The sequence below is a fragment of the Ipomoea triloba genome, chromosome 1 (genome assembly GCF_003576645.1).
Source record: "Ipomoea triloba cultivar NCNSP0323 chromosome 1, ASM357664v1".
Lineage (NCBI taxonomy): Eukaryota > Viridiplantae > Streptophyta > Magnoliopsida > Solanales > Convolvulaceae > Ipomoea > Ipomoea triloba.
In genome coordinates, this window is record NC_044916.1 from 27,153,416 (window position 1) to 27,177,851 (window position 24,436).

The window sequence follows — 24,436 nt, forward strand, 5'->3', positions numbered from 1 at the left end:
TGGAGCTCTTTCGTTACTTATTTTCTGTTCGGGCTCTGTCGGTCAAACACGGGGGCGGCGTCCTGTGTATACAATCCCGTGAAAATTTTTGCAAGATCCTCCATCTGCCCGAGAACAATAGAGGCTGGAAGGACCGGATCTTGTCGGTCAAATATCCGTGGCCTCTTCCGGTCGACAGAGAATGGCCGGTCTTCGTGACGGAGCATAAGAGGCCTAAGAGAAGCCGAGCTCTCGATGATGCGGCTGTGAAAATCTCGGCCGAGGAGTATGAGTACGAGATCTTTCGGTCTCCCGAGGAGTACCAGGAGGCGAACCTTGAGCCCCCCAGATACGACCTAGCGGAGAAGTACACGCCTCAGAGGGCAGCGGTGACGGTAGCCGTTAGGCCTCCCCTTCCTAAGACCGGTCCACGAGGTTCGTTGGGGTCGGGGACGATAGGTCGGTTGAACGCGAACCGGGATTCTAACCCCCGTTTTCTTCGTTTTTTCAGGCACTATGAGGAGCTTTCCGGTCTCCATCCGCCCGCCTGCACCAGCGAAGAAGATCAGCCTCGGGTCCCGGAGGGCCGAGCCCACGAAACCGACGGATCCCAACACCGAAACGTCGGTCCCTTCCGGTCTGCCTCTGACCACTACGCACCCCGTTAGCTCGGGCGGCGATCAAGACGCGGCCCGGGTAGCTAAGCGCGGGAAGGAGAAAGAGACCGAGGTCGAGGAGGTCGTGATGGCGAAATGCCCTCGCCGTGATGGGTCAGGGTCTACGACCCCGGTGATCGACGTGCTGATGAAGCACGGTGACGAACCTCCTGCGGCCCTGCTGTCTAGGATCTGCGCCGCAGCTCCGCCTCCGGAAAAGACGAGCGGGTGGTCGACCGCTCTGGTCGGGGAGCGTATCGCTCGCGACTTGATACAGGTACCACGAATTTAATTTACTACGAACGTTTTGCCGATCTCGGGCACTTAATGGGGATTTTACAGATGGCTCACTCGGTCACCGACCTCTTTGCCCGGGCGAAAGATGGGGACGAAATCCACCGTCGAGAGGTGGCGCCGCTCAAGAAGGCCCTTGCTAAGCGGGAGCAGAGAATTAAAGAGCTCGAGGGCAAGCTTAAGACGGCCGAAGAAACCGGGAGGCGGATCCTAGAGCGCGCGGACCTGGGGGAAAAGATCCTCACCGACCCCGTCTTGCTCGCCCGGCACATCTGCCGAGGGCAGGAGACCGGAGAGGCCGTCCTCGCCGCCATCTCCCGGACCCCGATCGGGGAGGACCTGATGTACGAGTTCGGTACCTGGGCTTTCAACAGCGGCCGGAGGGCCATGCAGAACGATGTCAAGGCTGCGTTGGAGGTATCGATCGACGACACCGATCTTCCGAAGATCCTGGACGTTCTCCCGGAGGAGGTGCCCGATCCCGGTCCGACGCCGTTCTCCACAGTTCCGGACGGGCGTACTCTACAGTTCCCCGTTGAGATTTCCGCTGGACCATCGGCGGAGGTCGTTGTGACTTCTGGACCGACGGCGGAGCCCGAGGCGGTCCCGAGCGCCGGACCATCGGCAGGGGGAGAAGCCGCGCCCGGAGTCGAGCCACCGGCCGAAGCGAATTAGTTTAAGATATTTGTACCGGGAGCTCGGCCTCGTTGTGCCGGGTACAATATTATTTTGCCGGCCTTGGGCCAACTTAATATAAACGCTCTGTTTCATTGTGCACTTAATTTTACTTTGCGTGTTTAATTTTAGTTTAAGGTCCGAAGACCGGTAACCGGGCACCTTGCTTCCGGGGTGAGCACCTTGCTCTCACCATATAAGGTCCGAAGACCGGTAACCGGGCACCTTACTCCCGGGGTGAGCACCTTGCTCTCACCATATAAGGTCCGAAGACCGGTAACCGGGCACCTTGCTCCCGGGGTGAGCGCCTTGCTCTCACCATTAAGGTCCGAAGACCGGTAACCGGGCACCTTGCTCCCGGGGTGAGCGCTTTGCTCTCACCATTAAGGTCCGAAGACCGGTAACCGGGCACCTTGCTCCCGGGGTGAGCGCCTTGCTCTCACCATTGAGGTCCGAAGACCGGTAACCGGGCACCTTGCTCCCGGGGTGAGCGCCTTGCTCTCACCATTGAGGTCCGAAGACCGGTAACCGGGCACCTTACTCCCGGGGTGAGCGCCTTGCTCTCACCATTGAGGTCCGAAGACCGGTAACCGGGCACCTTGCTCCCGGGGTGAGCGCCTTGCTCTCACCAAAAAGCTAAACGCGTAACGAGAAAAACGACCTAACTGGTCGGTGCTACATTCCCACGAAACGACCACGCAGGGTCAAAGTCGAACGGGGCGCGCAGGCTCCCGGCCCTATTACAATCTACTAATAGAAATGAACTAAGTGTTGGGAATTCCAAATGCGGTCAACCGGTTTGCCGGTAGTTGTTTCGAGCCGGTAGGTTCCCGGTCTCACCACGGTCGAAATAACATATGGTCCTTCCCAACTCTGGGCCAACTTCCCGCCCTCAAGTGGTTTGCTGGCCCGCCTTTCTCGGAGCACATAATCCCCGACCTGGAAATATCGGGGACGCACCTTGGGGTCGCGGTACGCCTTTAACTTTTTCTGATACTCCTCGACTCTTCGGGTTACAGCATCTCTCTTTTCTTCCAAGGAATCCAATTCGGTGACCATCAGGGAATCATTGTTACCCTCATCGTAGCCCCGTTCTCGTGAGGTCGGTATCCATGCCTCCACCGGTAGGCGGGCTTCGGCGCCGTAGACTAGAGCAAAAGGCGTTTCCTTGGTGGCTTCACGGGGTGTAGTCCGGTATGACCACAAGATGTACGGGAGCTCGTCCGCCCAGCTCCGTCCGGCCGAATACAACTTCTTCTTTAGCCCCCCCAGAATGGTCCGGTTCGCGTTCTCTACCTGGCCGTTCCCTTGGGGGTATGCTACAGAAGAACGGACCGACCTGGTGCCGACCGTTGCCAAGAAGTTTTGAAAGTATTCGCTCTCGAACTGCTTTCCGTTATCGGTCACCAATTGAACCGAAACTCCAAAGCGGGAGATAACGTTTCGCCATACAAACCGGGCGCACTGTTGAGATGTGATCGTCGCCAACGGTTCGGCTTCGACCCACTTCGAGAAGTAATCCACCGCGACGATGATGAAACGGCGCCGACCGGTCAACTGCGGGAATGGTCCCAAGATATCCACTCCCCATTTAGCAAACGGTATAGCCGTGCTGACTGGATGGTAAAAGGTGGCCGGCCTGCCCGGTACTCGGGCGTACAGTTGACAGGACTCGCACGACCTAACTAGCGCTTCGCAGTCTAATTGGATCGACGGCCAGTAGTAGCCGATCAGCATTATTCTTCTCGCCAAGGCCCGGCCCCCCTGATGGGCAGAGCAAAGTCCAGAGTGCAGCTCGGTCATCACAAGTTCGGCCTCAAAACGGGTTAGACATCTCATCAATGGCCCTCCATAAGACCGCCGGTAGAGGCGGTTGTCGACTATCTGGAATCGGGGAGACCGCAGCTTTACTTTCCTGGCCCTCTGCTCGTCTCCTGGTAAGGCCCCGGTTTCTAAATATGATCGGAGGTCGGTGATCCAATCATCCGTTTCTGCATGAACCGGCTCCACGGGAAGTGCATCAATGCAAGCGGTCTGCAGCTCCTCCACCCGGGCGACCTTCGATATATACTCTAGGGCCTCATGCGATAGTCGGGATAACATGTCTGCATCTGCATTCTCGGTCCGGGGAATGTGCTCAGCTACGCAAGCATCAAACGATCCCATAATGGATAAGGCGCGGTCGCGATACCGGGCCAAACGTTCCCCCTTCGCCTCGAAAGCGCCGGTGACCTGTCCGACGACCAGGGCTGAGTCAGTCCGGATCCTCACGTGTCGAGCTCCCAGAGAGCGGGCATGGCACAAGCCAGCTATGAATGCCTCATATTCCGCTTCGTTGTTGGTCGGCGAGAAGGCAAGCGACAGGGCGAAGTAAACTTTGAAGCCCTCCGGGCTGGTGAGAACTACACCGGCGCCGGCGCCCTGCTTGCAACTCGACCCATCTGTTGCGATTTCCCATTCCGCCGGGGTGGGGCCGGTCACCGGGGTGCCGGCATCCCGTGCTGAACATTCGACGATAAAATCCGCTAAGGCTTGTCCTTTGATGGCCGGTCTCGGCGTGTATTCGATCGTGAACTGCGTCAACATCATCGCCCACTTAATTAACCGACCGGATGAGGTAGTCGTCCAGAGTATAGTCCCCATCGGCTGATCGGTGAGCACCCGGATCACCCGGCCTTGGAAGTACGGTGTTAGCTTCTTCGCGGTCGTGTACAACGCGAACACGACCTTCTCCAACCGAGTATACCGCAGTTCGGGGCCCTGGAGAGCGTGGCTGATGTAATAGACCGGGCGCTGCACCCCTTCAGGGTCGGTTCGGCAGAGCACCGCGCTGATAGCGCGGTCAGATGCGGAGAGATAAATCTGCAATTCTTCACCGGGTTCCGGTCTGGACAAAACTATCGGCGAGGCCAAATATTCTTTCAAACTTTCAAAAGCCTGTTGACATTCATCAGTCCACATGAAGGCAGACGTCTTCTTCAGTGTCTGGAAGAACGGGTGTGCCCGCTCAGCAAGTTTCGAGAGGAAGCGGCTCAGGGCGGCCAACCGACCAGTTAGCTGTTGAACTTCTCTAACTGTGGCCGGCGGCCTCATATCGATTATCGCCTTCACCTTCGCGGGGTTCGGCTCGATTCCTCTCCTTGTCATCATAAACCCGAGAAACTTCCCGGTCTGGACCGCGAAAGTACATTTGGCCGGATTGAGCCTCAGCCGGTTGGATCTCATGATCTCGAAGCTCCGTCTCAGGTCGGACGGGTGGTCATATTCGTCTTTACTCTTTACCAACATGTCATCGATGTAGGCCTCCATCGTTTTACCGATCAGCTCTCCGAACAGGGTGTTCACCATTCTCTGGTAAGTTGCGCCGGCGTTACGGAGACCGAACGGCATAACCCGGTAGCAGTATAGACCGTCTGGAGTAATGAACGCCGTCTTGGCCTCGTCCTCTTCGGCCATCATCACCTGGTGGTAGCCCTTGAAAGCGTCCATAAAACTTAAAAGCTCGGCACCGGCGGTCTCGTCGACCATCTGGTTGATACTCGGGAACGGGTACGGGTCTAGTGGGCACGCCTTGTTGAGGTCCGTATAATCCACGCACATCCTCCAGGTTGGGGGCTTAGGGACGAGAACCACGTTTGCTAACCACTCAGGGTAGTGAACCTCCCGTATGTGTCCGGCCGCTACCAAGGATTTCGTTTCGGAGCGGACGAACTCTCGTCGGTCGGACGCCAGGTGCCTCTGCTTCTGCTTGACCGGTCTGGAGCCCGGGTGGACGGCCAACTTATGGCATATTGTCCGGCGGTCGATCCCAGGCATATCTTCCGGTCCCCAGGCCAAGATGTCGGCGTATTCCCGAAGGACGGCAATGATTGCAGTCCGTAAATCAGGCGACAAGGCCGAGCCGATCTTCACAGTACGTTCCGGTTGTGAGTCCGACAGCGGTACCAGCTCGACCTCTTCCAATGGTTCGGGACGTTCGATTCGGGCGTCTCCCTTCTTATTGATAGTGTTCACTCGGGATGTGCCGGTATCTTGTTTCTGTACAGCCCGAACGTAGCATCGCCTCGCCGATAGAGGATCCCCTCTGACCGTGCCTACACCTCCCGGAGTCTGGAACTTCATGCATAAGTGCGGCATTGATATTATTGCGCCGAGCTGTGATATCCCCGGCCTGCCTAAGATTGCGTTATGAACGCACACCAAGTCAACGACGACGAACTCCATGGTCACCCGAAGTACTCTCGGGGCGGTCCCGACCTCAACGGGCAGACGGACGACTCCTTCCGGATGGACCATTGCTCCTGTAAAGCCCGAGAGCGGTGTCCCGACAGGCATCAATTGGGACCGATCTAACTGAAGCTTTCGGAAGACGTCCAGGTACATAACATTCACACTCGAACCCGTATCCACCATGACTCTCTGTACATCGACGTCGTTGATGTCTATGGTTACCACCAACGCTTCGGTCGTGCAGTTTGTGGCGCTCGGCAGGTCACGGTCGGTGAACACGATAGGCTCCACCTTCGTCCTTTTCTCCGGATTCGACTCCTCGACTAGGGCTACTTGTAGATCTCGAGCCCAATTGCGCCGGTCTTCCGCGTTGTCGCCACCTTCCGGTCCTCCGAATATCACGTGGATAACTTGCTTTCGAGCGGCTATCGGAGGTTCTCTATCGAGGTCGGGGTCCTTGTCTCTCTTGTCCTTATCCTTTTTGAAATCTTTCTTCCACCCACGCCGGTTCTTCTTCCTCCTTTCGGCGAACTGGGCCAATTCTCCGGTTTGCAGCAGGTCTTCGATCAGACCTTTGAGCACGTGACACTCTTCGGTGTCGTGTCCCCGATTGCGGTGATACGCGCAGTACTTCTCCTTATCCGGTCCGTCTCTCGCCGGGGCGGGCAACTGGATCAGATGGCAGTTTTGAGCAAATTGCAAGACCTCTGCAACCGGCCTGGTCAGCGGGGTGTAAATCGGGTTCCCATCACGATCTTTCTGTCGAGGATTGTTCGGGCGTCGGTCTCTCTGGGCCAGATCCCTCCTTGATCCCCCGGTCTCCATCAACCTCTTGGCGGAGTTCGCCTCCGTGGCAGTAGCGTAAGCCACTACTCTGTGCACAGCGTCTTCGTAGCAGGTCGGCGGCCGGAGTATAAGGTCTTGGTATAGGTTTCCCGCTCTCAGTGAGTTCAACAACAGGTTGGTGGCGGTTACATCATCTACGGGTTCTATTTCCGACATTTCCTTGTTCCATCGCTCAATAAAGACAGAGAGCGGCTCCCCGTCTAGCTGCTTGGCGTTCTCCAAATGAGAGAAATGTTTCTTTACGGTCTTGGCCATAGCGAAACGATCGACGAACCTCTGGGCTAGGTCTCGGAAATTCGAAATGGACCCTGGTTCCAGGGTGCGGAACCACTCTGCAGCTCTCCCGGTGAGCGTGGAGTAGAACGCCCGGCACATGACGGCCTCGGATACCCCCATCATGAGCATGTTACAGTAGTAGAGGTTGACATGCTGTTCGGGGTCCGACCTGCCGGCGTACTCTTTGTCCCCAGGGACGCGCAGGTCTATTGGATAAGGCTCGCTCATGAGCTCGTGCGTAAAGGGCGTTCGGAGCAGATTGCTAGATCGGCCAGTGGGTCGATCAGTTCCTTCTTCACGCTTCCATCTGTTGAACTCCGCTCGGACTTGATCGAGCATTCCACGCGAAAGACCAGACGGACGGGTTGACTTATGGCGTCTACGGTGACGAGAATCCGAAGAACTTGCTTCACTCGAATCAGCTTCAGTCGCAGTCGGGACGTTAAACGGTCGACGCCCTCTCTCCATCGGCGGGTCAATTCGGTCCAGGACACTGACTCTCGGCGCCTCTTCCCGGGCTGTAGGTGGCCTGGAACTCGAGGCGCTCAAACGCGACAGAGCAGGTCGACGCGTCGACGTCGGTTCTTGTAATCTAGAGGAGATCGGTCGCCTCTCACACTGTGCCCTCCTAGCGGGCGAGTGGGCCGCCGCAGCTCCGATTGTCGTAGTATCCGGATGAGGGACCGGTGGCTGAACGGACGGCGCTGGCTGGAACGGGAAAGGAGGGGCATAAGGCGTCGGATAGAAACGAGGGGAAGTGGTCCACCAATGAGCGGTCGGATCAAACGGGTACGGTGGGTACTGGTACGGTGTCGGTCCGACCGGTATAGGGAATGCATGGGGGGGGTGAATCATGTTGACAGGATCAGCCGCCTGCGGATTTACGGTACCGCTTGGGTCGCCTCTAGAGCCAAGGCGGGAACGTAGGTCGGAAGGTGCTTCCTCCTCTGGATCCGCAGCGGCAAAATAATCCATATATGGGTACATGCTTGGAGATTGGAATTGGGTAGAACGGGACTCGGCTTGTTACTTCGGGTCCCCACGGACGGCGCCAAAAATGATACAGTAAAATACGGAACAGAATACTTGTATTTATATATGGTAGAGTACAAGGTAGGATACTCTAGATGTGACCGGGCTCTGTGACAGTGGGTCAGGGGCTCCCGGTCTGTTTAGCTACTGTTCTCTAAGAAATAGCCAAAAGTCCACCTCTCTACATTAAATGCGCCTTTTATAGCGGATTCGGCCAGGCCTACTCCGGTCTGTCTGCATGTAGGACGCGTGGCGGGCATGCACCGGTCACGCTATCGGCCCAATGCGCTTACGATAAGTGGATGTAACCCCTGCTGCGAATCCCGCCAGGGGATCTGCGGCGGCCCGGAGTGTGGAGGGCCAGGTTCGGCAGACCGGGAATAAACCTGAGGGTCCAGCTGAATCCTTACACAGAGCGAGAGATCGGGATACGGAGACCGGATTTTATCCCTATCAACGATCACAAGACGGGCTTCATAGAATTCACCCAAAATACACATTCGAACAGAATGAGCTTTTCCGTAAATCAAATGGAAAAGAAAATTTCTTCTCACCCCTAAGTCATTACATTTTTGTGTGGTTAATTTTTTAACTTTTTATTTCAAAACTCAATGTATTAAAGGTTATCAACGTCAAAATTTTTGTAGGGTCCCTAACATGGTTCTTGAAATAATATAGAGGGAATAGATGTGCTGATTTTCTTGCTAATCTCAGCCAAACTAAAAATTGGGGTATGACGTACAGTCCTAGATGTTCCTCTGGAAGGTTTGGCGGAGCTCCTGATTGCTGACACATGCAATGCAAGATTTAGAAGAATCAGTTAATGTTCGTACTAGGCGTAGTCGCTTTTCACCCAAAAAAAAAAAAAAAGCATACATGCATATTGGAAGAAATTTTCATTAAATTGTTACTATGTTTTTCCAATTTACAAAGTATATACTGCATATATTTCGTGTTTGAACCAAATTTTAATAATGTAAATAATATAGAATTGCATTTTATTCGAAGGCTGATGCTTACGTATATCTTGATATAATATGGACAATTTTCGTGACCTCATCTTCATTCACCAGTGACCTGTCTTTTTACGGCCAATACTTTTTTTTTTTAATTAGTATATAATATAATGTTTGTCCCCATTTAAAGTGATGGAAACCTTTTACGCGCCATGCAATTATTGCCCAACTAGTCAAAGGTGGCTGCAAGATGTGTGGTTAAACTCAAACCACACGATGGTTAAATGTGAGTTACAATTGATTAATGAACGATATAGGTTAAGGATGTTGCAAGACCACGTTAGTCTTTAAATAAAATAATCTTAATTGATAGTAATTCAATTTAGATTCTCTTTTATATAATTATATAAAAATATAAACTAAAGAGTATAATTTTTTTTTTGAAAACACTAAAGAGTATAATTTAGATAATAGATATAAAATAATAAATGTTTAGTTTCACTTTACAAATTATATTTTTAATTAGGATGGAGCACAACCTTTTGTAAATCAAGACAAAGACAAAAATGAGATTGGAATCAAGTTTTTGTGAAAAAAGAAAGGTTTAGATATACGTCATCATGTGAAATCGTTTAGTTTGTACATGTATTAAGAGCTTGATTAATAAGGGAAAGGTCATCCTAAGGGAACCAGAGTTGGGGGCAACTGGTTGCGGACTGCTAGGACTGATGACTTGTTGTGGGATCATTATGATCTAGCACACCTTTAAAGGAAGGTAATAGTTGTGTGGACAGACTTGTTAATTTTGGTCAGGAAGGCGCTTAGGCTCTCCCCATCAATGACATTTGGACCAGATTTTAAGAAAGTAAGATTTACGTGGATGAGAGAGGTCAAAGAGAGAGAGGATGTCAGATCCTTGCAGGAAGGTGGGATTTTAATCTGAATTATGGGCCCCATGCAGAAGAGAAACAACAATTTGATCAGCGCGTTGTGCGCAAGATTCACGCTCAGTGGGCGCGTAAATAATGTATGAATTTTTTTAATTCCTGTCAGATTTATTTATATTTTGTTTTTCTTTTTCCTCTTCTCTTATCTTCTCTCTCCTAATTACACTTGCAAAATCTCCTAAAAACCCGATCACTATTGAAGAAGAGCTTAGGGATAGTGTTTTGGACGAATCTTCCTGAACTTTGAAAGATCTTCTTCGGGCCGATGGCTTGGGTGTTGCAAGCCAAAGGGTGAGGTAGTCTTTCGTAAGTGTTCTTTTTATTTAATAGTACCAAAACAAAAATAGAGAGATTAATTTAGTATTAATTTATCACAATTGAAAATTGCAGTTTCTTACCACAACTGGATCGATAATTTTTTCTTATTTTATTTTATTTTTTAAAAAAGGGTATGAGAGAGGCTTTAAGTTAGTTGAAAGACAAACAAGTGGACAATGTTTGTGTGGAAGTTGATGCTCTAATAGTTATTCAAGGACTTGATCTAAACTTTTTTTTTTTTTTTTTTTGCTTTTTGTTTAGTTTTAGATGATATTAAAGGAAGAATGGGTAACTTTGTTCATATTAATTTCTCGTAAGTATCAGTGGAGGTCTCCGATTTTGATGGAATCGTCACTTTTAGTTCTCAACTTTTAATTTAACCACTTTTAGTCCTCCAACTTTGATTGCACTGTCACTTTTAGTCCTCAACTTTTCAATCAACCATTTTTAGTCCTCTTACTTTTTGTTTCTAGCCACCTATGGTCCTTCCGTTACAATTGGACATCTAATGTCATTTTCTCAAGGACAATTCAATCATTTGGTCCAAATTTTAGTGTCAACAAAGGAGAGTGGAAAATAGGGTTTCTTCAATTATTCTAATGAGGAAACATAATACTTAATACATTAATTATGAAATGACTGAATTGCCTTTGAGAAAATGATATTAGATGTCCAATTATAAAGCAAGGACCATAGGTGGCTAGAAACAAAAATTAAGAGGACTAAAAGTAGTTGATTTAAAAGTTGATGACTAAAAGTGACGGTGCCATTAAAGTCGGAGGACTAAAAATGGTTGATTTAAAAATTGAGGACTAAAAGTGGCGGTGCCATCAAAGTCGAGGACCTCCACTGGTATTTTTTATCTTTTGTTAAATGATATATGAATCAGACTCCTCACATGTTAGCAAAGGAGTTTGTTTTCATATGAGTTTGTATGAACTGGTTTCGCACCCTCCTCCTGAAAAGCCCAAACAGAAAAGCTATAATAGAACATTAGAACGGCAAATTATTGCATAGACCATGGTCCACGCAGTTGTGTGGACCAAAAATAAAAAGTACATTATTTTTGTACTGAAGATACATTGTTTTTGTACTGTAGGTATATTATTTGATAGTATATATCAAATAATGTACCTTCAGTATAAAAATAATGTACCTACAGTATAAAAATAATGTACCTTCAATACAAAAAGGAAAAAGTGTCAAATAGACCATTGAACTTGTCTCTTTTGTGCAATTGGACCATTTAACTTAAAAAGTGTGCAATCCAACCATCAAACAAGCAAAATTTGTGCAATTGGACCATTTTTATAAAAAATTTTGATTCAATTTGAGTTAAAAACATTTAAATATTGACTCCCAACTAGTATGGTAGAAGAAAATGCCACTCTTAATACATATATGTTAGTAATATAATTGTATTTTACCAGAAAATTTTTGTAAAAATGGTCCAATTGCACAAATTTTGCTTGTTTGATGGTTGAATTGCACACTTTTTAAGTTCAATGGCCCAATTGCACAAAAGCGATAAGTTCAGTGGCCTATTTGACATTTTTTCCATACAAAAGTAATATACTTTTTATTTTTGGTCCATATAACTGTGTGGATCATGGTCCATGCAATAATGATTGCATTAGAACAACTCAAAATGTGAATCAATTTTAATCTCCAACCCAAAAAGAAAAATTAAGCCCAATAATTTACAAAATCAAGCCCAATTCAATACTATCACTCCCTAACGTTTTATATGAGTATCCCTTCTCACACAATCATTATTGTGGTCCACACAGATGAGTGGACGATGGTCCAAAAACACATAAAATACATTATTCTAACTCATAAAATATATTATTCTAGTTCATAAACTATATTATTTTAACTCATAAAAAAAATTATCTTATCCCAGAATGTTCATTATTGTAAAATATAAGCGCATAGAGCACGATTTTTTTTAGATGTCCAAACATCATCGTTTTCTCCCATAATTTTCTCCTTCCTATCAAATGGCCCATAAAAGATCGAAGGCAAAGAAACTTAAGCAACAAAAGCACTATTTAAAAGGAAAAAGGATTTTAAAATTTTTAAAAAACGAGAGAGTGATATCTGTTCCCTACCCCATCATGATTTGAACTTGTAACCTCCTATTTAAGAGAGTCATAAAAATATTATTGCACTACAAGCTCCTTGACTACATTTGAACTACTTATATGCCTAAATCTTGTAATTTGATTTACATTTCATTTAGGCAACTTCATCAATTTTTGCCTTTCCAAATAATGATGATCAATGATGAGTATGTTGTTGAATTTGGGAAATGAGGGAACAAGTATGCCAATCTCTAATCATGAGATAACCAACATGAAAATGAAGGCTCATAGATCAATGTTACCTTCTCAGCAAAAGTTACATTCAACTATAGTGTCTTGCCATATAGGTATGCCATATTCACCTGTACACTTATATTGGTAGTTTTTTTAGCATTCCAGAAAGTATGTCCAAACTATTCCTAGATATGAAGCCTAAACATATCGCCAATAATAGATAAGGCTAATGGTGACAGTACTTGTGCAACTAATAAACACATATATTGCATCAGATTGATAATGAAAAGTATAAGTTACAGAGCAAGCAATAGGCAAGTCATGGAAATAGCTGCACATAACCAGTTGCTATTGCAATTCCTAAGATAATAATGGGTGGAAGGATTACAAATGCTCCAATGGTTGCAAAGAAAACCGAGTCATTTCTTTGAGATACCTCATCTAGGTAAGCCTGTCTTTTGATGTTTCTCTTCTGTGAAATAGTTAAAACCTTTGGAGTAAACTTCTTCAAATTCTTACCCAACGGAACGCTGAAATCATCATCTCGCTCTCCAAACAACTTGGCCAGCTGATCACGAATACTCAATCCGCTTGAACCACCATCGCTCTCGTAGCCTAGTAAAGGATGAAAGCACAGGTGAATATTGAGAACATTAGTGTTATAATCAGGAATCAATTAGAATGTTAGTTCTGCACAATCTAAAGGTAAAATAGTTACCAACTTACCATTAAAATCCAGGCTACTTGAAGTGAGCTGTTGCAAGAGATCAAGTTGTGCACGAGCTGAAGTTGCTGACCCTATTTAAAAGGGGGGAGGGGGGTGTTGTTATTTCAATCATCAAATATTCAAATATGATTAAACCTGTTTCATACGAGTAACAAGAGAGCAGAGCATAGCACCCTTTATCTACCCAAATCTGCAATTCATATCTTTTCATTAATGAGATAACTCCAATCAAATTGGTCAAGTTATTGACTTAGTAATCACAAAATTCTAAGTTTCACTCTCAATGAAAACACTCCATTGACCTTTTTAGTTTGAGTTGGTGAGCTATGAGCAACCTAAACTGCATTAGTCTTTATCGGCTAAATCAAAAAGTCAGGTTTACGGTTTACCTAATGTGCACCTCGGTAGTGGCAACGAGTTTTCTTCCACTCAAAAAAATATCTTCATTAACAAAAAAGTTAAGGTCTTGTTTGGTAACCTAATTAGCTTATCAGCCAATTTTAACTTGTTTGACCATGTTTGACTTGCTAGAATTGAAAAAGCTACTCAAAGCAGTTTTTTCAATCAACTTTTTTAGAAAATCATTTTGTATGTAATCATCTATCAGCCAACCGCTAATGTACCAAATATTTTTCTATAATCCGCTAATGTTATTAACTAGTCAAGCTCATCTCACTGAACCAATCTGTGAACAGTTATTTAGCAAACACCCCAAAATCACTTCCATTCACTGTCAATTACTCCGTAATAGACTGTGTTTACTCCTACACAGTATCAAGTGTGGATTTCTGTCATAGCACCATATAAATTCTGATGGCCAACAAGTTGTTATTAACTTCCTTTCTTAAATCCCAAATATCAGCTAACAAAAAGTACAAACTATATATGTGTATGGAGAGATCGAGCTGCAACAAAACACTACAAGACCACAACTTGAGACAACAAAAACAAGATTCCAATTTCACACCCAAATACAGAGTATAAACTGCCAACATATCACTCAAAACAAGTACTATCAATTACCAAGAATCAACAAAAACGAAAACCCAGAGAATTTAACCAACTCAAAATCACCAAAAATTGGATCTTTAGACAAAACCCAGCAAGATTACTGAAATAGATTCTCTAAACCAAACAAGATCTCATTTCCTTAACCAGAAAACTATGAAAATGAGTGAAGAAGTACCAGAGTAATCTGGGGGTTCCTTCTCTGTAACCCCACCTTCTGTCCCTTCAGACAAAGCAGCCGATCTGCCAGACGATGAGAGCCAAGGCTGAGAAGAACACTGCCTGTTGAGCTCACGCTTGTGATTTGGAATCAAGAAAGAAGGGTGCTTTGTGTGAAGCGGAACTGTGCTGAAATTTAATGCCATGGTACGAGTAATGTTTCTGTTCTTCTTCTTCTACTTGTCAATTTTTTTGTTGTGGAAATTTCCATTGGCTTTGAGGCTGGAGATTCGTCTGGTAATTTGATAATTTTTGCCGCCTCAACTTAAAGCAGTGTCCCGAAATTTCCCATCCACAAATATATTGCTTTCTGGCCCCTCAAACATTGCCTTCCCAAATTGTCACACTGCCATTTGGCTTCTAGTGTCCACCTACATGTTTTACTTGATTCCATATGATTAGTTTTTTTTTAAAGGATTCCATATGATTAGTTGATTGGTTTTATTTACTTGTAATATTCTCTTACTTTCAAAATTAAAATTGTAGATGAAGATACGTTTTAAGTAAATATTAGGTGTGACCGGTGTGTTTGATTCGCACATAAAAGTTAGAATCGGAATAACTATCAAATACTTGGTAATGGTAATGAATGTTGGTGAAAGTATTTTACATGTTTGGTAGTATGATGAAAATGGAATGATTATTAATAGTTTTTGAAGCGGCTGAGAAGGAAGGTATGAGATTCTTATTTTATTAGGGAATGTCTTTTGCAATTAAGAAGGTAATCAAAACCCATAGTAGTGTTCTAAAAACCTATCAAACAAATAATAACAATGACTTTGATACAACCCAATGGGTTAGCTCAAGCGGCAAGTGAGCTCTCTTAATTCCCACAAGTGACGATTCCCACAAAAAAAAACAATGACTTTGATACTCAGTCCCAATAGCTATACATGCCAACCAAACACACCCATTAATATATGTTTATTTTAAAACTAGTTTTACACATTTTTGTTCATATTATAAGTCTAATTTTATTGGCTCATATTAGTGTGTATGACATAGTGATCTCAGTCTTACATTTGTAAAAATTTGACGGATCTGATCATATTAAAAGAAAAAAAAAACCGTTGTGGCAGTTCCATAATTATCATCAACTCCAATGTGTGAACTTTAACACTTAAACATGCAAACCTGATAAATTCTATAAAATCAACGAAAAAGCTAAATTTTAAATTTATACCGTAAATGTTAGACCTTAAGCGGTAAAAAGAGAACCACTTAACCAAATAAAAATAAAAATAAAATAAAATAAAAACTCAGTCATAAAACTCTAAAATTGTAACTCTAATTGTAATATGTCAACCTCGATTAAGATGAGACTCAAATATGTCACCTTTCATTGGATTAAATAAAAACATGTATACTCTTTGGATTATATATCAATATATGTTTTATCAATATTTGTTCCTATAAGTTTTATCAATATTTGTTTTTTTTTTCTGATCAAATTAAAAAATTGAGAATATTAAAAGGTAAAAAGAAATTTTAACATTACTCTATCAAAATTATGTGTGTATTAATTATTAAATATGATAACCATTTTTGAAATTGAGAGTATCACATTAAATAACAAATATATAATAATAATAACAGTAAAAATAACAACAACAAAATATGGTAATCTGTATTCTGTAATGATAAGATTTGTTGTCTCCCATTGGATTCTAAATTTCTAAAATGCTTTGGGAGTGTGGGTGGGGTTCTAGAGAGAGAAAGAATGAGAGAGCCAAAATGTGACCGTTAGAATTTGAATGCCATTTGCTCAAGTTCAACTCTATTGAATCTAAGGCGTTTTCAAAGTATAGAATATTATACAGATAAGTAGATAACAACTTGAAAATTTTCATTTATTTCAATCAAATTTTATTAATTCGTGATAAAAAAAAATTAGTCAAGTGAGAATAATTAATAAATATAGAGATTTAAAACACTCTTTGCATTCCATTTTCAAATTTTCACCACAAATAAATGGTATCCTCTTCAGATCAACGTAATCCAGCCTCCACCCACCTGAATCCCAACATTAAATTTCAAGAATCCGATGTGGGCATGAAGAAACCTTAGCGCAACCAAAGAACCCATCGCTCTTGTCTCTCTTTCTTCCCTAAAGTTCCTTTCTTTTTTTATATCTTCTCTCCCTAGTCTTTCTTAGAGCATTTTGGGCATTACAGTGTAGTGTGAGTAAGTGTATACACAGTAATGGCGAAGAGGAGTGCGGAGGAGGAGGTGGAAGTGTGGGATGATGATGTGATTACAATGACTTTGGAAGGGGAGAAGGTGATAGTGAAGGAGATGATAAATAAGGAGGATGAGTCTGAGTCTGAGTCTCATCCATATGCGTTTCATGTATCAGGGCCTCGCAATGTTTCCTCTCCCAATTGGAGAGACCTCATTAACTCCAGTTGGTAAGTGCCCACTCTCCCCATTTTCAGATTTGTTTTTGAATTTTTGAATTTTTGGGATGAGATTTTGGTATACATACATAATTGCATTTCTGAGATTAATATGGTTTTTGTGTTTGTGGTCCTAATCTTGGGGTTTTATGGTTTATTGTTGTCTTTCTTTTGATTTTCTCAATTCTTCTTTGTGTTAATTTTGGTGTGATTAACTATTCTTGTACCAAAAAACTGCCAAATCTGAGAGTCTTGGTGCTCTTTTCCTTGCCTCTGTATAGGTTAACCATATGAGTGGGGGTTGTGGGGGGGTTGTTTCATTTATGATTTTTCAATGATCATATGAGTTTGCTTCTGCTATTTGATCTTGCTTACAAAAGAGGGTCTGTATAATGGAGAACAGTTGCTGTATTATTTGGGATTTGGTAATTGCAACTTGTCTGTTCTGTTTATGTTTTTTCATTGATCAAGAATCATGGTTTATTGTTGGCAGTTTCAGTAGATCATGCTTCTTTTTAAAGGTTTAATGGTGGATCTTATTTGTGTTATGAACTAAATTGAAGAAACTAATTTTTTCTGAACTTTTGAATCCATTAAAAGTCAGATCCTCTTGAAACAATTTGATCCTTTAGTAGCACTAAATTGTGGCATTTACATATACAGGAAGGATGCTAATTATAAAAGGACAGTAATTGCTTGCTTTATCCAAGCAATATACTTGCTTGAGTTAGACAGGCAAGAAAACAGGAAGGAAGAAAATGCACTTGCCCCGAAATGGTGGATACCCTTCAAGTACAGGCTGGTTGAAACCCTGATAGATGAAAGGGACGGGTCGATATTTGGCGCGATATTGGAATGGGATCGAGCAGCAGCTCTGGCTGATCTCGTGTTCATCAGACCGAGTGGTGCACCGAGAGCTGTCTTGGCTCTACGAGGGACGCTTCTCAAAGGCCCTACAATGAGAAGGGACATCGAAGATGATCTCCGTTTCCTAGCTTGGGAAAGCCTAAAGGGATCTGTCAGGTTCAGCTGTGCTATGCAGGCCCTCAAATCGCTCGTTGGCAAGTTCGGGAGCAACAACGTATGCATTGCAGGCCACTCCCTAGGGGCCGGCTTTGCTCTGCAAGTGGGAAAATCGTTAGCCAAAGAAGGTATATACGTCGAGGCACATCTATTCAACCCACCCTCGGTTTCACTAGCCATGAGTCTGAGAAACATAGGAGAAAAAGCCGGTTTTGTTTGGAAGAGATTCAAATCAATGCTCCCTTCAGGCTCTGAAGCTCAAACCAGCTCTGAGGAAATTGCAACAAAACCATTCCAATTTGGCAGCTTAAAGCAATGGGTGCCACATCTGTACATCAACAACAGCGACTACATCTGTTGCTCGTACACCGATCCAGACGAAGCACAGAACAAAAACCAGGCTGACAAAGAGAATGCAAAACCGTCGAATGGCCAAGTTGCTGCTAAACTTTTCCTGTCATCGAAGGGGAAGCAGAAGTTTCTCGAGGCGCACGGGATAGAACAATGGTGGTCTGATAATTTGGAGCTCCAAATGGCTCTGAATAGCAGCAGGCTGATAAGCCAGCAGCTGAAATCTTTGTATAGCCTCCCCCCTACCTCAAGACAAACAGCTGCTAAACCCCTCAAGAGTTAGAAGTGGGTAAGAATTCCAGCAAATGACTCATTTTCAATCACACTACTATATAGTGTTGTTCATACTAATTCTTGTTTCACCTTATTGATTGTTAAATTATAACTGATTTCTGGTGCCTGCTGTCTCATCAATTTTTAATGAAATATTTTCCTTGTTAGTATGATGCCTTGCACTTTATAGATCATCCTACTAATGAAGTGTGGCTATTGTGTTTGACATTATACACCAATATGTTAGACCTGTTATTAAATTTCATTTTAAACGTTGTAGTTTTATTACACCACCACTAAAATATGTGAAATATGTTATTCAGTTACATTTTATATATACATTGTAGTTTTATTATAGCATAACTAAAGTATCATTTTGATATACTTACAGTTTCATTTGACAATATAGACTCAATATGTTATATTTGTTATTCAGTTTCATTTTATATATACTTTAGTTTCATTAAAATACAACTAAAATATCATTTTAATTCAATTACAGTTTCATTTGACAATATACACTCCATATATGTGACATGTTATTTAATTTAATTTTAGATATAATATAGTTTCATTACATCCATCAACAATTCATTTTGATGCAATGAAGCCCAAAAATTGGTTAATTACCTGTTATCACAGGTCATTAGGGTTCTTGCTACCCTCCGACGAAATTTCAGGTAAAAAAGTGACCGACGACCGGCGTACGGTTGTTGGTCACGGAGAAGGAGACCATAGTGCTCACCTTCTCAACCGGAGAAGGCGACCACTGTGGTCGCCTTCTCGCCTGAAAAGGTGACCCGGTGGTCGCCTTCTCTACGGAGAAGGCGACCTTGGTCTCCTTCTCTAACGGTCGCCGATTACTTTTTTACCTGAAATTTCGTTGAAGAGTGGTTGGAACTCTAATGACTTGTGATAGTAGGTAATTACCGATTTTTATTATTTTTTTTTGTTGCATTGGATCAAAATGAATTGTTGATGGGTGTAATTACACCTTTAAAAAGTTTAGGTGGTTAATTGACTTTTCGGCTAAAGTTCGAGAGCCTATTTGACTACTTTCCCTAAATAAATATATGTGTACATTAATACTAAAAGTATTATACAATGATAATACATTTTCATCTATTGTAGTTATACTAGAACTCTGTATATCTTGTATATATTATAATGAATGATGATTAATTTATAAAGGATTAATGTTTTTCTATGTATTCTCATCTCTCTTTTATTATATTGTATTCCTGAATTGTAAACGATACATTGTTCATGCACGATTCATCCAGTTTCACAATAGTTTGAACAAAATAGAGTTCTATTACATATACTATCAACTCTTTATTCCCTTCCTCAATTTTACTCCCCATGAAGACCCCCGAGTTGACAAGTATGTCAGCACATTTGGTCCCTTTCTCCAAACATGAACAATCCTTACTATTTTCAGGCTTGCAATCATCCTATTTCATTTGCCCGTCATAGTATTGATATTCTGGTTGATGAAAAAAATTTTGGCCATGATCTTGACAATCGCTTCCTAGTCCAATTCCACCACCAATTTAAAAAAAATCTTTAACCGTGATCTTGACAATCGCTTCCTAGTCCAATTTCACCACCAATTTGGTCCAACCTCTCGCCTAGATTAGTTTAGGTCCCTAACCAAAACCCAAAAAATTGGCTCTTTCGAGAATGGTTGAGTAAGGCCAGCATAGATTATCATAGGGGTGATTATCATAGGGGTGTAAACGAACCGAGCCGAGCTCGAGCCTTGGGTGGCTCGAGCTCGATCGAGCTTGAGAACTGATGCTCGAGCTCGAGCTCGGTAATTTTCGAGCTGCTCGCGAGCAGCTTGTTTGTTCGAGCTCGATCTCGAGCTCGAATTTGAATTCAAGCTTGAATTTAGGCTCGAACTCAAATTCAAGTTCAATTTTGAGCTCGAATTTAACCTGTTTGATTTTAAATTTTTAATATTTCAAATTTTAATTTTATAAATTTAATATATATATATATATATATATGGCTCGCGAGCGGCTCGTCGAGCCACGAGCCTAAGATATTAGAGCTCGAGCTCGGCTAAAGAGCTTGAGTTGATCGCCGCTCGGCTCATTTACCCCCTAGATTATCATCACAGTGGGGAATAAATGAAGCTGCTGTGGGGCATTGGACAGAGTGTAATGCTGATTATAAAAACCAAACCGACTTCACTAGGGATCGAACCTCTAACTTCGTAGGCTAGCGCCTTATCCATTGGGCATGGAGTCTTGTTGGTGAAATTGATCACTTTTTTATTTTTAAAGTATGTTTCATAGGGGGGTATTGGACGGAGTGTAATGCTGAACATAAAAACCGACTCCACTGGGGATCGAACCCAGAATCTCTAGCTCCGTAGGCTAGCGCCTTATCCATTGGGCCATGGAGTCTTGATGTTGATAGTGTTTTCGGTCTTTAAACGATGTTTCATACACCCTAATGTACGAAAGATGACCAAGTCTAGTGTGGAATTTGTATTTAGAAAAATGTTTATTTTCTGTATACTTTTACCTCCTATAATTTCTCCTTTGATATTATTTAATTAAAGGACAATTAAATAAAAGAAGGTCAATGATCTTGTAATCTAGTAGCACGAAGTGACTCTCTCAGTTTTTAAACAACATTTTAAAGCAATTTGTGTTGGATAGAGGCCGATGAAGGGTTAAGTCCAGCACCATGTGGCTAGGGATTGTTGGGCGAAAGCCTGAAGGGACGAACCTAGCACCCTACCTCTTGAATATGTGGTGGTATATGTCAATAAAGTTAATTACGCTTTCGCTATGAGCTATAGTTTTTGGCGTAGTGATGAGTGTTTGATCCTAACACATGGTATCAGAGTCGGGTCACGGGTTCAAGTTCTACACCAGATGGCTAAAGGTATTAGGGTTCTGTATTCTAGGCACATTAGAATTCATTCTCCTTCCCCCTATATTATTAGCTAAGAATATAACCATTTACCATTCCTATCTTGATTTTTGAATATCTTCATAAATACATCTCTTCATCATGTACTTTAAATCATCATGAATTGCTCAATAATAAGATTATTTCATAATTATTGTTCTCATCAAGGGGCTATGATGCATAGTTTCTTAATAGTACATAAATTTGCTCAACTTATAATAATATAGTGGTGTTTAGATCATACAATTATATATACCATAGCATCAAAATTAAAGTAAAATTTCAGTTTGGATGTGAACTAAGGTTGTAATTTAACACAGTAAATTAAAATAAAAATGATACAATTAAATTTTTTTTTCTTTTGTAAAAAAGGGAAGGGGGAATTAAATTTTGATTATTGTGATTTGATCTCTAATACATTTTCCATTTAGTATATTAATCGTGGCCAGTGCTAACTGTACTACTGCTTCAATAATATTCCTTAAGCTTTACGAAATATTGCAAAATACGAAATTTTATATAATATATATGCACACATTTTCATTAACAAATTAAAGAAACTACGCCACACTTTCATAAGTTTCATTGACTTCATATTAAATTACTTAGCTTAATCAATGTGATTATGAAATAAAGAGGGCCCATTATAATTGTCTACGTCAAGAATTTGAGTGAGAGAATAAAAGTTGAGACTTGAAAATATAGAATAAAAGTACATATAGTATTTTTTGATAAAATATCAAAATTAAAAGATAGTTGTATGTACTATCTGTATCTCTCATCTCTGTACAAAATATGCACACTACATACAGTAGAACCTGTATTTTATGTACTCTACCCATATATAACATGCTCATTTCCTAGATCGAATTCTATATAACAACAACAATAATAATCTGGTTCACAGTCTCACCTATAGAATATAAATCACAAGTTATAACAATTTTACCTCAGAAATTCAACCAAATAATATTCTTTAGGTGCGATCGTGAACCGGACTGACTCGATCACCTACGTACATGATCGATGGAATCGAAGTCTGTATCTAGTACTGGATTATTGGATAATCATCGTACGAACAACATATGTCGTAATCGAACACAGACAGCCCTAATTCTTGTTGAGATATGAATGGAACGCCGCAGACATCATCGTCGCATGAACCGACAGAATTGTCATAAGAGCATAGATTATCCGTCGCAAAAGCCCAGGGCTCCAAATTGTTGCGCTCTGGGAACTCATAAACCATGTTGAAAGTCTCTTCCATGCACGGAATATCAACGGGGATTTCATGAAAAGATGAATTATTATTGTCCATACACAACTCGTCTAGGGTAGGCTCTTGGTACCTAGGATTATGTGCTATCGGCGTTGGTGGGATCGCCGGAGAAGACACCGGAGAGGCGTTGCCGGTGAGTTGCTGGACGAGGGTCTTGAAGTTTGAGGAGTGTGTGATGTAAACTTTGGGTTTCAGGACTTTGATCGAGCTGTTTAGCTGTGGCTTCTTAATTTCAGCTTGACGATGATGATGAGGATGATGATTCTTGGATATTTTGAGGGATTTCTTGCCCATGGCGGCTTTAGTTTCTAGGAAAAATAGAGGGTTTGTGTGTCTTTCTTGGCCTAGAAATGTGTGTTGTGTTTACACTTCCTTGCTTTCATCGAAGGTATCCTATGAGTTGTATATAAATATGGATGAATGGGTTGACGAAGTTGATGGGGGTTGGGGTTGAAGTGTAGCAGAGGTTGCGTGGGTGATGTTGGGAATTTGGACAGAAGATGCTGAAAATGATGTTTTCTATATCTTAGGTTAATAAGACCAAAATAATAATAATAATGTATATCTAATATAAAGTTGCAAAAATATTACAGTAGTTATACGGTGGACCATGGTAGTGTGATACCATGGTCACAAAACAACGTCGTTTCAGTAATTAAGTGGGAGAAACGATGTCCGTTAGTCGTAACGGAGCTCCGTAACTGATGTTACAGTTCATCTCAAAGATACACTGCCTCACATTTATTTTTATATTATCGAATGAAACTGCATGCAGTTATATCGAACTGTAATTGTAGTTGCGTTGACTGCAGTGTATATAAACTGATACTGAATAACAGTTTCACATTTGTGTTTTCATATTATCGAATAAAACTGTAATTTTACCGCAATGTAACTGTAGTTGTGTTGAAATGTAACTACAGTGTATATAAACTCATAATGAATAACAGTTTCACATTTTTAGTTGTATATTGTTCAATAAAACTGTAGTCATATCGAAATGATATTGTAATTGTATTGAAAGGAAACTGCAATGTATTATAAAAGAAACTGTACTGTAGTTGTGTTGAAAGTAAACTGAATAACAAGTTCACATATTTGAGTGTATAATATTGAATGAAACTGCAATTATGTTGAAATGTAACTGCAGTATATATGAACTGAAAGTGAATGGCACGGAATGGAGGCCGTTTCAACCGTCTGTTCGACGTCGTTTTGATGCATGATCTACAATCCATTGTAGACCTTGGTCCACAGTAAAATTTGCGATAATATTATGGTTCTAACTTAAATATCATGAGATAGGTAAGTGTAATCAATTACATTAATAGTTTAGATATAAAATTTTTTTTGCAGTGATACTTTATACGATATATTTATTTTATTATAAAATAATAAGTTTTTTTTTTATTTAAATTTATGTGTGTTTATTTATTTTTGGTCTAATCACTCTTTCATGAATTTTAAGGTAAATATTTACCTCGTACTCATACCTCAAGACAGCTTATGAACTATGTATGTCAAACAAGGCATAATATGTTAACTAAATATACATAATATATTAACCACAGACACATAATATGTTAATTACATATTATATTATGTGTATCCAGTAAACATATTATGTGCCTTCAATTTATTTATAGACACATAATCTGTTAACAGCAGATACATAATATATTAACTGCAAACACATAATTTT

The 24,436-nt window shown here is 42.3% G+C and overlaps 2 protein-coding genes and 1 non-coding gene across 3 annotated transcripts; 1 reads left to right on the forward strand and 2 right to left on the reverse strand.

Annotated features, from left to right (window-relative positions):
* Positions 1 to 12,772: 12,772 nt before the first annotated feature.
* On the reverse strand, positions 12,773 to 14,731 carry LOC116019052. Its single transcript, XM_031259128.1, has 3 exons — positions 14,444 to 14,731; positions 13,257 to 13,328; positions 12,773 to 13,145 (listed from the first exon to the last, which is right to left on the reverse strand). The coding sequence occupies exons 1-3, from the start codon at positions 14,628 to 14,630 to the stop codon at positions 12,850 to 12,852; spliced, it is 555 nt and encodes a 184-aa protein (XP_031114988.1). The 5' UTR covers positions 14,631 to 14,731; the 3' UTR covers positions 12,773 to 12,849.
* A 1,703-nt stretch (positions 14,732 to 16,434) lies between these two features.
* LOC115998849 (GDSL esterase/lipase At4g10955) lies at positions 16,435 to 18,697 on the forward strand. The gene is made up of 2 exons (XM_031238512.1): positions 16,435 to 16,892; positions 17,544 to 18,697. The coding sequence occupies exons 1-2, from the start codon at positions 16,687 to 16,689 to the stop codon at positions 18,535 to 18,537; spliced, it is 1,200 nt and encodes a 399-aa protein (XP_031094372.1). The 5' UTR covers positions 16,435 to 16,686; the 3' UTR covers positions 18,538 to 18,697.
* A 2,171-nt stretch (positions 18,698 to 20,868) lies between these two features.
* Positions 20,869 to 20,941, reverse strand: TRNAR-ACG. Its single transcript has one exon. It is a non-coding gene; the product is annotated as a tRNA-Arg (tRNA).
* Positions 20,942 to 24,436: the final 3,495 nt, after the last annotated feature.